Here is a 15,660-nt window from a genome sequence, read left to right as displayed (position 1 = left end):
CTGCCAGTCCAATAAGACTACTAAAGTATCCTGATCAATTTTACCAACATAAACTTAAGTGTTATATCATCATAAACACTGGAACCTTGGTACGTAAAAAGTGAATTAATTTACTATCATGTTTATTAATGTATAAACGATGATAATTGAAAAGAAAAGTTATGAAAAAACAACAAATCAATTGAATTAATTCATTAGACATTTAACACCAATTGAATTTAAATAGCTACTCAAACCATGAAGAATGAGATAAAAATAGATTGAGGATTATTCATTGTGTAAACAAAAGTTGTCGTGTCTTTTGCAAAGGCGAGATCGCGTATAAATCAGTCGGTCGCTTCACAGAATTTTCTTTTAGACGAAGTACATCAACCAACTGGCATAATCCTTCTTCGGCATCCTGTTCGCGCGTCCTACCGCAAAAAGTCAGACCTGAAGGAAAGGAATAGAAGACATGAAATGAAGCGTACTGGAACTTAATGAATTTAGTAGCCGTCTTCATGTTGAAGGCCCCCCTGAATGAGATCATTCGTGTTATTTGTAATGTGGTTACTTTAAGTGTAGGTATAAAAGTAGTACTAGTTCCCAAGTATTATATACTGCTGGAAAAATAAATCAACTCTGCTACTAAGCTTAAAAGTAAGTGAATATATTTTATATAATGATAATTATTATTTTTGGTAGTTAAAAACAGAAATATTGATAAATATATAAAATTTCAATTAAAACTTAATTTTAGTACTTAGGTATTTTCCAGGAGTTTATGTGGAATTTATATAATTGGTAAAAAACGGTTAGGATTTCATGCTTCAGTTATAATCTTGGAAAAAAATAGAGAGGAATTTTTTGCTAATAAATATAATCGCTTCTCTTCCAATTATATTCCATGCGATCATTCGACCATAAACTTATTATTTACGGTTGTCAGAAAATGATACAGTTATTGCTAAATTAAAAAAAAAATCATTTTGATTTTCTCCATTCAGTGATAAACATTAATATTGTTAGCAACTCTTGATTGTTTTATTTATGTTGATTTACGACTAAGACCAGTACACAGTAGACGTTTTTTCTCAATTATAAAATCTTTGCTGTTATTTTAAATGAACTTTAAGTTCCCTTTGATAATTTTCCGTACCATTATTGTACAATATTATTACGAATCATGCACATTTGCAATATTAAATACTTAATACTTTAATGTGAAAAATACATTTTTTTCGAATACCGTTGAAGATATTCAAATATGAAAAATAGGGAAGTACTTAGGTCTGGAACTTCATATAGGTTCAGAGTAACTACAAAAATATGAAAAAACAACTTAGTACTAAATTGTCACTAGATCCCTAGTAGGGTATGCCAGTCTTACCAGTAAATGAAGTTATCTTCCAGTCATGGCTGAGTACAGAACTATTGCTGGATGATAACTTCCTGCTAATCCCAATACTGGCTCAATAATGAGTCTGTTATATGTTTCTACTAGAGATCGGTACTCAAATTAGATTTCTACTAGGAATTAGGCAAACATGTATTTCAAACACCTGATGGTAGGTATACAAGATGATTAAATCATATCATCAATCGGATATTTTTAGTAATCAATGAGTATCTACCAAGAAATACTTAAAAATAGTGGAACCATACTGAAAAAATGGATCTGGGCTTAGTTTGTGCCCTGACGACAAACTTCCCATTGATTAAAATCCGTAATTTTGTCATCCTTAGGTTTTTGTGTTTATAACAAATTGCTATTTTTATGAATAATATACAATTGTTTGATCATATAAAGTTATTTATAACAATATTTTATTGATATTTATCGAATATAATCATAGTAATGAGCATTCAATAAATTAAAACCATTTTTAATTATTTATAATAAATTGAATTTATTATAAACAATACATGATTGTGTAAAGTCATATAAAGTTATTAACAACCATATTATATCGGCCTCAGTTGTCAATAATGTTAATCATCTAATGAGTAGAATCTATTTCAAATGTCTTCTTTACTTAACACATTTTACACTCTTGTTGTTATGAAACAAAATGGCTGAACCGAATTTGTTCAAATTTCATTCAGATCTTTTTCATTATATTATCTTGAGTATGAAATTTATTCGAAGTTGATATCTCTAGTGGTTCTCGAGATATCGAAAATGAAAAAAAAAACCTGACATATGCACACACGCACGCACGCACATACATACACTTATTTTTAAACCTTCTCATATGCTTTCAGATGTTTCAAAACGTAAAGATAAGATAAAATTACGAATTTCAAAAATCGACTCCATTACAGTAATTTCTTAATAGGAAATTAATAAATTATAGTATCAAGTAAATATTTGATTGCTGTAGGATTAAGTGAATAGTTTCTAATGCTAAATAAATAATTAATTACATAAATTATGAAATATTTATTTTAATTAATTATTTACATAAAATAAATAATTATTCATTTAATCTTACAATAATTATATATTTCCTTGATATTTTTTTTTAGTGTAATTATCATCTGTTTACAAGTTTACATTGTACGTGTGTGCGTAAAGTTAAGACATGGATTAGAATGAGGGATGTTGTTTTGATCTCGATCTTATTAAAGCTTACAGAATAAAAAAATAGACCATACCATTGACCACCCTTTTCTCCGGTAATTGTGATAATTAAATAAAAAATTTCATTAACTTACCATTTTCTTATTCTTTGAGATTTAATCTCCACTTTTATTTCATTTAAAAACAACTAATAATCACAGATGACGGAATTTTTTAAATTTATTTCTAACTTCAAAATTACGAGTGAGCGAAATACCTGTATTTAGCAATGTAGATCGATGTATTTAGAAATGGAATTTTCATTCAATAAAGCAGATTTCCAACACCGTTCTCAACACAGTTTATTTTCTTAAGTCTCCAATCATCTTCTATCTGCTATTTCTTTTATCACTGTTCAGTTGTTGCTCCTTTTTTATCATGATCACACGAGGTACCCGCATTTTCACCCTCTTATCGCTCCATAATACGCCACAGGGAGCTTCTGTGCAAACTCGTCTGAACGCCCACGGAATCTGGAGCATTGCAGAGTGCAATAAATCAGCGAGCGAAAGCACCTTCTTTACTTGTTCAACGAGCGGTGATATTTTTAAAAATGATATGTAATGAATTAAACCACATTATTTTTTGCCAATTGAAATTGCACTTGTTTTTACAAGGCATTCCTTGCTGCAATTAGACCCGATAGTTTTACACTAATTCCAGGATGCTTGAATAAGACAAGAGTGTTACACGACCCCGAAAAAATGTTATGTGAAAAACGTCAAAGAACGCTGTAATAAACTGCTGGCGCGCGTGGTACTCAAGCATCATTGACCACGAACTGGATTCTCGCCACGGTGGTCGGTAACCATTACATCTCAGAACTATGCCATCTTTTCCACCTGTGATTCTTACTGCCGTAAGTCGACCACATGATATAGAAGACGTTGAGAATAAGAAAATCGATCAGACATTTTCGATGACGTGATTGATACCAATTCATGTCAGCTGTTACTATCAATCAGCAAAAGATTTTTTTAGAAAAGAAAAAAATATAAAAGCTATTAAGACCAACTGAAGGAAATAAATCTTGGAATGTACAGGTGGAGTGAGTCAAGAAGTCAATGATATTCTATTTCCTGGAGTCTGATGTTGAAATATAATAGTGAACATGAAATGAGTGTAGATTGCAATATTCGTTGAATGTGTGGTAGGGAAAGAATACCAAACTTTTTGGTGAAAACTATTCGATGGAATGTTGGTCAAAAAACTTGCTGTTGATTAATGAGACACACGTTTCATTGAATTTTGTTATACGGGTTAGCTGCAGGTGTTACTTTCAAGTCACGCAACCATTTCCACTTTCAATGTCTGATAATTATTATGATTATGTTCAATCCGTATTCAAGTTTGTTATAAATTTTTCGAAAAAACTTTGATATTCATAATATTGTATTATTGAATATTTATAATTATATTCATTTATAGGGTATTATGCTATTGAAGTTGAAGATTATGATTATATGTTATAGATGTTTATTATCTTTAGATTTGAGGATGGAAACATTGTATAATTTACTGTTTTGAAGAAGGTATAATTCTATCAAAAAGAAGAGTAATTCATTGTGCATTTTGAGATAGCCATTACAACTATGTTTAGATGTATTTTATTTTATATAATCAATAAAATTCTTAAGAAATTTTTGGCTGTTAATATTATTGATCTGGTCCATTTTCAATGAAAGTTGTTTATAATTTAAACTTGATAGATCAGCTGAACAAAATTTAAGATAGGACCAAACCAACTTAAATTATGGAATACAAGGTAGACTGTCATGTTGTAAGGACGGAAAGGATTAAATAATATGTTATTTAATTGATTTTTCTTTTGTAAAACGACTATGTCCTGTTTCTACATCGAGATAAGACGTATTATCCTAGTAGGGTATGCCAGTAAGTAGAGTTATCATCTAGTCATGGCTGAGTACAGAACCATTGCTAGATGATAACTTTGTGCGCATTGAGACTGGTTGGCCCAATAATGGGTTTGTTGTACGTTTTCACTGGGGTATTGCCCTAGGATCGACTCGTTCCTACCCTAGGACAACTCCGTTTCTGTCAAAGGAGCTTACATACTATTACTACAACCAAACTTGTACTGTTGTGTGGATAATTTTTATTCTTTAGATCCTTATAATATATTGAAAAGAAAAATTTTATACTTACGCTTTTATCGTCTTTGTGTATTAACTTTTTAAGTATATTTTAACAGTTTTATTTCAGCTTAGTGAGATCAGTTTTTTAAAAATTATGAATATTAAAAAACTATCAATTTAATGGTTTAAGTAAGGAGTAATACATTGAGAACTTGTTTTTAACATTTAACTGAGCGGCTCAGTAAATTTTACTGGGCAACCCAGTAAAAATTCGTCGGTAAAAAAATTTTTCCGGCTCTTTATTAGAAATTTTACTGGGATACCGTATGAATTTTTGCTGCGTTTTCCAGTAAATTTTACCAAGCTTCTGAATAAAAATTCAGTAAGTCTTTCAGCAGAATCTACTGTGTTGATCAGTAAATTTTACTGTATTCCTCAGTGAATTTTATTAAGTTTTAAAAAATCTATAAATAAATAAAAATAAAAGAGTATTATTTTATCAAATCCAATCTTTTAGTATGTATTTTTTCTGATTAATAGCATTGACACTTTGAGAAATATTTACACAATCATTTTTATACCTTCTAAAGGATTTAAATGCATTTGAACTCGCCCGTAGATTTGAAAATATTTACTTAGAAGATATAAAAACTGAATTTGTAAATATTTCTCAAATTGTCAATGCTATTAATAATTAGTATTTTATTAAAGAAAATATTACGGAGAAGAACTTGAAAATTCTTGAAAAAGTCCTGAGTCAATCAAAAATATTACATCATCAAAATAAGATCGATAAATGAGAATCTATAGTTGAAAAGATATTTTCGTATTTAAATATATAAAATAATAATGGAGTGTAAAAACCGCTTTCCAAATGTGTAAATTTATTCGAAATATCATATTCTAAATATAAATACATTCTAATCCAAAGAATATCCGAAAAGTAAATTATCGAAAAGCAATACCAAAAAGAAAAATAAATGACATAACTTATTATGCGAGGAAAAGAAAAGTAAAAACTTATAAACTTGAAGTGTTATCTACATAAATTATTTATCGTAAAATATAAACTGCAAGAAATGCACTTAAATTACTATTTTCCATTCAAGAACTCTTGTCGATGATGCTTGAACGATGATGAGTCATGCCTGAAGGGTGATTGTAAGAAAGGCAATAACAAAGAAAGCAAAAAGTTAGACAAGACGTTAACTCGGAAGTATAATATCGCGCCTCAGCACGAGGATCGATTTACGCAGAGCGAAGGAATTGAACCGGCGACCTTTTATTGCACTCTAATCGTTCAAGTATCCCATTATCCTTGTACGACGATCTTTGTAATTTCCTCTTCCTCTATCGTAAAACAACCTTTCGATCAATTCACTTGTGGCTTTTCTTATCGTGATGAGATGTCTTAGGCCACCAGAAGAATATTCAAGTTATGTTTAAATTTTTTTTTATATTTACACTGCTTTGTTTCGAAGAAAGGAATGTTATAAAAAATTCAATATTTTTTATACACACGAAACAAGAAACAACGCTAATCAAAGAATAAAAAAATATTAAGTCATGAAACGGGCACTTTGATGATTCGATTTATCAGCTAAAAACTGTTAGCCACAAATTTTATAATTTATCAAAATGCTCATCATTTATTAAATATGATAAGCAATTACAATAATATTAAAACAATTAATTGAAGTATCCTGTTAATCATATGCTGTACATTATTTCGTCAATTCATCCCTCTTTCGAAATTGATCTCAAATCATGTCGTTGATTGTGCTCCTTCTGGAAACGAAGTAGCCCACAATACGATATCAAGCTACATAATAATATATTTTAAATTTATTCTTTTTATTCTCTCGATAATCAAGAGAAAAGGTAGCACCAAGCATAAATTGCCGCAATCGCTGCCATTTTCCTCTTACGTCACGAAGAGGTAGTATCGTATCTCTATACAAGTTATAAGATGGTTTGTGCAGGTTATATTTCTTAAAATTAAAATATCTTCCTTATTCTAACATAAGCATGAGCGAAATCAAGAATTTGCAAGGAAAGCAATTGTTGGCTGTCGATTAAGCATACTATTAAGTATCATTACTGCTTCATTCATAATATACGAAATTCAAAAAAATTTTTTTGCGCTAAAATTGAGTAAAATGAGAGTTTATTCATGAAGCAATCATTTGTTTTTTTTTAAGTGGGTGATCAGAGTTTTTGAATGTTATGAAGTTCCCTCACTAACAGATTATAAAGTTGGTAACAAGTTATTTTTGTTCTAGCGCGAATATACAAATAAAGTATGTTCTAAATGAATTTATATATTTTTAATATTCCTTTCCCGTGGTATGCACAAAAAAGTGTAAAAAAATAATTCATTTCGAATATGATTAATTCTTAGATTTAAATCTTTGGCGCTCAATGATTTTAGTACTTTTTGTCGTTCCATCATTATCATTATTTACGCTTGTCGCAAATTTTTGTACAGCCTAGGAGGGGGTTGTTTTTGATAAGATCTGTATATATATAAAACCAAATTGAATTAATAGTTCTTTATTTCGATCCAAAGAATTTTTTATATCAATTTCGTCTTGTACATATTTTTTTACTGTCGATCGCTTTCGTATGTACATCAATAGCTATACCTGTATATAGTTGATCCTTTTATAGCTTTCGAGTATACCAAACGGCAAAATTAATTAATTCGAGTTTGTTGCGCCAATTAATTGTATTCATTAACTGAATACCCAAAGATCCATCTTATGTTCGATCAAAACGTGTTTGAATAAAACATACTTATACATATATACCCAGTACATCTACATTTATGTACATATTTGGTCATGGGTAATGTTAAGTTAAGTCGAGATAGGTTCAAAGGTACGGAAATAGTTCCTGAAGATAACAGTTCGCTAGTTCGTGATCTTGAGTTGGACACGTCTGCAAACGATTACAATAATTTCCGGCACCGAGTAAACGTTTTCGATCGTGGTCGTTGGGTTTTGCAGTAGAGTCGTGAGTCGAGTCTCTCGCGTGCATCTCGTGTTCACGAATCATGAGTCGATGTAACTCACGATCTCACACCATACGACTTCAGTGTTTAGGAGTCCACCTTTCATTTATGAGCTTATGTTGGAGTACAACGGTAAAGTCTTAACTAATGATCTTATTATAAAAATTATAAGCTCGATACATTAGAATTAAGGTAGTACTACCGGTTTTAAAATTTATGTTTAGAATTTAAGGAAACTTGGTGTATTGGTCCATGATAATATCATAATTAACTAGTTTCATTTTTAAAGACCTACAGAAAACTGAAAAAACGATATTGATCTTGAAAAATTTTTGCCTTTACCATTGATTCTTATGGGAAATCACAGACTCTATTTTAATCCAAAAAATCGGACTTTAGAATTTCTATGATAATGGTATCAATAAAAAGAAAAAAATTAGTTTAATGTTGTGTTTAAATAAAATCCTAGCTTCAGAGCTTATGAAAAAAGTAATTAATAAATAATTAAGAAACAAGTACTATGTTACTTACATGTGGCAACACCGCTAAAAAGATTATGACGCGAGCAAACAAGAAAACAGTAACCGTTTGAATAAAGTGTTCGGGCCAACAAAGTTAAGAAGTTAAGGGGTATGGTAAAACGACATGCAAATGTTTGGGACACTTAAAACGGAAACATGGCAATGAAATAGAAAAGAATTGTAGAAAATATGTGAAAGACAATAAGCAAAAGAGAAATGAAAATACTACAGTTCTGACTTCAAGGCAAATTATAGAAACACCTGTAATTCATGAAACTTTTGATTTTAACTTGGTAAATTATTTTGTTAACTTAATGATTGCATTTTGAGCTGTAGAAAACCCATACTTTATCAAGATGATGAAGAATTTGAATGTGACAAATAGTGAAATCAACATAGCTGGGCGACGTCTGTCTGTCTGTCCAGTCCGTGCCAACCTCCGAAATGGATAATTCTGTTGCCACCAGACTTTGCCAACATGTAGAGAAGGTTGTCAAGAAGGTTATAGGATACTTCTTGTTTATGTAAATTATTTATAATTATTAATATTTTTAGAAGCAATTGACAACGGAATTTACTCTGAGAAATATATGTAGTTGGATTTACTATTAGCGTATTCGGTTTCTGCTCGAAGGCGCTCAGAGCAGAACCGAATATGGCCGAACGAAATAAATAATAAATTATCTTCATCATCATCAGCTTCAAATGATGATGATAACAATAATTCCATTATCAAGTCCATTTAATGAATTAATTTTTTTTTGATATAAATAAATTTAAATTCACAAAAAAAGTAGGTTAGGTATACTGACAGCTGATTTCAAATAGGGCTATTTATACGTTCGGGATTTTTCGTACGCATTCGGTCATATTCGGTTCTGTTCTGAGCGCCTTTGAGCAGAAACCGAATACGCTATATTAATAGTTCAAAAAGGACTCAACTATTTTCTTAGAATGTAGGCAATATATTGGGGTACTGCCAACGAGAAATTTTTCCTTCAACTAAAAAAATGTTACTTACCATGTAACATGAATTTAAAGGAACTCTTTTTATTTATAACAATCGAAATTGTTGTAAACAAGCAGAAATTAGATCTTACATCAGAATTCAAATTTTTCTTTCTAATCATTATTGATACACACGAATTCATTACCTTTATTTAATTCCATCGCAAATTATTGCGTATCTAAAATTGAGCCAAAAATTTTCAGTGCCGGTCTTCTTTTGATGCCATAAGTATTTTTTCTGGTCATATTTTTTCACAATATCATGATTATTAATAAGAAAAAATCTTATTTCATCTTCCTTAAATTTAGCAAAAAAATCTAAAATTTGAATCCGTTTCTTTATCACCATATTTATTTGATCAGCTGTTGCATTGATTGAGCATATACTCATACTATAAGTTCAAATGGTCCATCAAGTAGATCTGTATAAAGAACGAATCTAAATTCTGCATCATTAGCATGAAGTCATTCATCCTTTAGAACTAGTGGTGAAGCCCATTAAAGTGTGGAGTCCATGCTGGTTTTAAACTGAGAACGACAGGACGTCTATCCTTTCTGGAGTGCAGTGCACTGTACCTAATAACATGACTCCCATTACTAAGAGGTTTACGATCTTTCCATCAGCTCAGCACGGTGATCTATCTTTCTTGAACAATTCACTTTTTCGTGCCACAAAAATTGGTTTTTAACTGAAGTTTCATATTAAAATGTTTTTAATAAATAAAATATGAAACTCTCTGAGTACTATGCCCCAACATAATTAGAAATTGTACGAAGATTGGTGGTTTAATGAATTTAACCAATGTGGAAGCTTCGAAATTTATAATCATCTTCACAGCAACTGAATATAGTTTTGTAAATATGCAATTTACATGGAGTCATATATTGAAAGAACGCCACCGACATTACCTATTCATGGTGATGTTTCTAAAGAATGCCTATAACTAATCAATTGAATAAAAATAATAATCAACATAAGTTAGATAAATAAGGATTATAAAATCATTCAAATTAAAGAAAGATATTTTCAGTATTGCTTATATCATTATGTAAGTGATTACATTTATAATCACTAAATAAATTAATTATCTTGTAATCTCTGTATGTATTTCAATCATTTTAAATATCTTTTTAAAATATTTTAAACAAGGAAAAATTTTATTTTTCACACTCATTCGATACTCGTTTATTAATAACAATTTATACATACACAAAGTTACAATATGGAAGCTGCAAAGAGCAAGCGTCTAAGTTCTGGACAGTGATAGGACTCCGTGATGCAAGATGTGTTTTACAAATTCGACAATTCTTTTAGATCCCATTTACTCTGTCATAAATCATTGTAAAAGTGTCCTGAAATCTATCGAAGAAGTTCGTAATTGTTAGAATAAAGAACAACACCAAACATGTTTGACATATAAAAAACTATGTTTCCCATTTTTGTTATTCATGGGACGAACTACAGAATGGAATTTAATATTTTTTAACAAATTATTATGAGTAATTTTCCTTAACATGAAAAAGTGCTCTTTATTGATATTAATGTAAAGTAGTTTATTTGATTCTTCTTTATTTTTTATCATTCTGAAATACTTTTTGAATTCATTTTCTACTGTTATATTATACTATAGAATGTGTTATTTTCTTTTCAGATTGTTTTTTCTATTTTTCTGTTTTAATAATGAATTTTTTGATTGTTGTAATCGATGAACTATAATCTCACCAATGAAACATATTATCGCGGTGACCCATCCTAAAGCTAAGAAGATCATTAAAGGCATTATAGACTTCATATTGATTGGTTTATTAATACTTTTAGTCCATGATATTGATTTTAATCGACTGATCACTTTCCGTATCTTTCTGAACATTTCTTTTTCATATTTATCAGTAAACCCTAATTCATAAAACAAGAGCAATATTTTATTTATTCGGTCGTTCAAAGGGTTTCTCTTACGCAACATGAATGAAAATGGTAGAGATGAAATCGGTTCTTTAGCAATATGTATTTCACCTGAATAATCCTTCAAAGATATTCCGAATTTACCCACATTATAGATATTGTCTACAAAAGCAGCAGATTTATCATTTTTGAAAATATTCGCCATTTCTGCTAAAGTCTGTAACCTATAAGACTTATTAAATACTTTTTCGTTTAACTTTAATGTTTGTCTGTCAGTTACGTACAAGATTTTTCTGTACACAGGAGATTCTAAATCATCCAAAGTATCAGCATTTTTGATGGTCGAAGGATTTGTTAGAAATCCTGCTAATTTTCCTTGGAATGCTGATTGTAAAATCAAAAAGTAAAGAAGAATCATAAAGAAAAATACTTTTAATCCCAGAGTGTTCATATTAGTTCTGATAGATGTACTTATCAAGAGTCTGATAACTTCGAATATTGCAAATGCTACTCTATCAGTTTTCGCGAAGTAAAAGCAGACAATGAATGTGATTGTCAACAAGCAACATGTATATAAAACTATCCATTTACCAAATAAATTATACATTTGTTCGAATAGTGTTTGATAGCCTTGGTTGTGTGAAATAACTGTTATTATCAAAAAACCTGGTGGATAAGAATCTTCGAAAGCTGCGTGTTGAATGGAAAAAAAATATAGATCTGGTTTGAATTTTCGAAGATCGAGTGCTTTTTGTCTCAAATTAGATGAGTCCTTTATGCAATAGATGGAGTTTTTTGTTTTCAAAGCTGTTTTGAAGAAAGATAACGTATCGAACCAGATCCCATCACACAACTTCACCAGTGTTTCGTTATATAAACCTTCATGAAACGAAGTTTCACTCACGAAGAGTAGCTCTACTTGATTTAGATATTTAGTTCGATCAAACACAAATCCTCGGCATAATTCACCTACGAAAAAAATGTCAATTTATTTGATCTTTGATAAAATACGCGCAAAGTGAGTACATTGGTGAGTTGCATGATATTTACTTTCATCAATGAAAAGAGAAGGAATTATTGCTGTACTTTTCGCGACCCCCCAGTGACTTGTTGTCGGCAGCGACCAGATGATTAGTCAATTTCAACTTCTTACTACGTAAAAGTATTTGTCTAACGAAGTTTTCGCTAAAGATCCACTTTATCTTCGCAAAGCGTCAATGCACTCACTTTGAACAAATTTCATAACACCTTTTAAATTCAATGAAATTTTACTTATTTTCAGAATTTGAGAACCAAGCTGTTTCGAACTACTTTGAATTACCTTTAAAATATCTGCGATGAAATACAGATATCTCTGTACCAGTATTTATATGTCGCCAGTATTCTGATGCGTACGGTTTGTACGGATTACTAGTCAACACACTTACTTGTCCTTTTGAATTCGCATAAATATAATAAAAAGTTGATACGGACCATTTGTCCCAAAACAAATTGAATAAGAAAGTGCGATAACTTTCGGCACTTGTAGCGAAAATGAATATTGGACGATTATTATTCCAAACTTTCATAACACTGAACATAAAGAAAATTTTATCGGAGATTAAAGAAGTATTAGTAAGTATAAAATAGGCATCTATTTTTGCTCTGGGAATTGAAGGTCGTTCTTTCATTAAGTCATTTCTTATATACTTGACACTGTCCATTTTCACTATTGGGTAAGATGCTGACGGATCTACTCGAGTGTCAAAATGCTCAAAAATAAAGATGTTTTCGAGATCTTTATAGCAATCATTGATTATTTCGTTCTGAAATTACATTGTCACCATTGGAATGACAAATAAAGTAATGGCTTAGTACATTGTCTTTCAACAATAATACAAGGTAAAAAAAAACATTTATAAATTTTTCGAGTATTACCATGATGTCGTTGAATACCGATATATGAGTACCGGATGTTACAAAATTTTGCGAAAATATAATAATAACACAAAAAAACCAATCAATTATCAATTTCGATGGAATTTCCATTTCCCACGGATGATTAATATTTGAGTGTTTTAATTATAAGTGCAATATTTTCAAATGATTATTTCAAAGTCTGCACTATTGTGGATGATTCACAACTAATGTTCGATTAGAGAAAAACCTTTTCTCATAAAACGACAGGGGAAACAATTTTTAATTTGCTAAAAGCTTTGTAATAATGGTTAATTATTCGACATCACGTAAGACATTTACATAAGAGAATTAATGAATAAACCTAATGATTAGAATGTGCAAACAAACATGTTTTGTTTTTAAATTTTAATAATGTTGAAATCATCATTAAATATTTACTTTTGTACATTTGTTATATTGATGAATTTTATTAACAGACGGAAAACATGTGAATTCAATTACTATATTAACACTATTCTAGTAGATTTTAATTCTTCTTATTTTTGAAAATCATTAGGACATATTAATATGAGTAAAAATAAAGGAATTCTGGCGAAGGGTCGTATCTAGGGCATACGCCGTCTGTAATTTGAACAAAGTCTTCGGCCGTATGCCGGGCATCAGACGGCTCGTTGCCGGACTATCGTTTTTTTCCTTTTTGAGAGTAGAATGCCATCTTGAAATCTTCTTAAACAGTTCAACATTACCGCAATTGTTATTTTTAGATAATACGAAACAGAAAATTACAACTAGTGATTTCATTGATGCAAATATCTACTCCTTAAGTTTATCGATAGATAATTGTTGGCGTCATTCACTAGCAAATACGTGAAATTGTGATTAGTTTACGTTGAAGGAAGAAAAATATCGTTTGTTGAAGTTATATAGAGAATAGAAAATAATACTAGGGAGGTGCAAAATTAGTATTCCAAGTTTGGTAGATACGTGATTGAATAAAAATGCCAAAATTAAAGAATTCCAGTGATTTGAATGACTATTGTCGCAGTAGACGCGCAGAGCTATTAAAAAGAATGAAACATCCTCAAGATTGGCTGGAACGCAAGTAAATATTTCTTAAAGTTCAGTAATTTTTGTAATGTACGTGGTCACACTTATTTTATAGGTTAGACTTGTGACTATGTCAACTACACATTTTAAAATGCACAACTTCTATAAAATAAAATTGATTTCAACGAGCCAAAAGCGCTTATCACTACATTAGTTACTTTATTCAATTTATAATTTTTTTTAGGGGTATATGGCTCTCAACTAAAAAGAGAAGAATTATGAATGGTCCTGTAGCAGCATCAACATCAACAAGCATTTTAACATTTAATTTTTTATAAATTGTTTTGACTTTATATATTTTCAATTTCTAGATATAATGAGAAGAATTTTTTTTAGATAATGATGTGCAGCAGCATAATGACGAGAATGGACAAAATGCCATTAGTACAGATGTTTCGAGGGTACTGATTTTCGAAGATGTAGAAATGAACGATTATGTACATCGTATGGCGAATGACATTAATACTGTAAACTTAATCGACAATGATGACAATTTAGATTGTAATGACGAAGATGATAATATAAGCAATGCTGAAGACGATGCTGGTAATAAAAACTATAACGATCGTAATGGTGATAGTGATAGCAATGATGCTGATAGGGAAAATGTGGACAGTGCCAACAATAATAATTGTAGTAACAGCAATGATGACAATAAGAGTAGCAGCAATGATGACTATGATCGTGATGATAGTAGCAATGATGACGACGACAATGACAACAATGATGACGAAGAAGAATCTGGTACAAATAATGATGAAAATGATCATAGTGATGATAGCGAGGAAGATGTTACTGATGATGAAGATAATGATGAAGCTGATGTTAGCAATAATCAATTAGAAAACACAATCCAACAAGAAAATTTCAGAAACCAACAAGTCCATCCATATGATAGCGATAGGCCATTGTATGAAGGAGCCCCTATCACATAGGCAGAAAGTGCTCTGAGTATTTTTAGTTAAGCATTGTCGGAAAATGCGACAGGAACAGCTTTTGCTAACCTTTTGAAAATGATGGCATTTCATTTCCCAGCAGATTCATTATTTAAGAAGACTGTTTACAAATTTAGACAATTTTTTAAAAATGGTAACACGAATTTAAAGAAGCATTTCTATTGTTTAGAATGTTTTCGCAAATTAGAAAGAGAGAATTCTCAATGTCATTGTGAAAGACCTCGAGAACGTTCCTATTTCATTGAAATGCCTATCGTTAATTAACTACAAAATCTTTTGAATAAACCAAGCTTTTGCAACGATTAAAATTATCCGTACAATCAATTAAAAGCACAAAATACTAATATTGAAGACATTTACGGTGCCTCTTTATATAAAGAACATGCAGCCAACAATAATCCAGAACGTAATAAGTACACATTGTCATTTATGTGGTACACAGACGGAGCACCAGTTTTTAAATCTCGCAAATACAGTCTTTGGCCATTTTATTTGGTAATAAATGAATTACCGTATAAAAAAAGAATTTTGAAAGAAAATGTCATCGTTGCGGAA

The 15,660-nt window shown here is 30.4% G+C and overlaps 1 protein-coding gene across 1 annotated transcript; it reads left to right on the top strand.

Moving 5' to 3' along the window:
* The first annotated feature begins 14,040 nt into the window (after positions 1-14,040).
* On the top strand, positions 14,041-15,084 carry LOC118066375 (putative uncharacterized protein DDB_G0287457). The gene is made up of 3 exons (XM_035082364.1): positions 14,041-14,144; positions 14,334-14,401; positions 14,486-15,084. The coding sequence occupies exons 1-3, from the start codon at positions 14,041-14,043 to the stop codon at positions 15,082-15,084; spliced, it is 771 nt and encodes a 256-aa protein (XP_034938255.1).
* The last annotated feature ends 576 nt before the right edge of the window (positions 15,085-15,660 follow it).

The sequence above is a fragment of the Chelonus insularis genome, unplaced genomic scaffold (genome assembly GCF_013357705.1).
Source record: "Chelonus insularis isolate UGA/USDA-ARS -01 unplaced genomic scaffold, ASM1335770v1 contig_33_pilon, whole genome shotgun sequence".
NCBI classification, from domain to species: Eukaryota; Metazoa; Arthropoda; class Insecta; order Hymenoptera; family Braconidae; genus Chelonus; species Chelonus insularis.
Note: the sequence above shows the minus strand (reverse complement) of the source record. Positions and strands in the feature narration are given on the sequence as shown.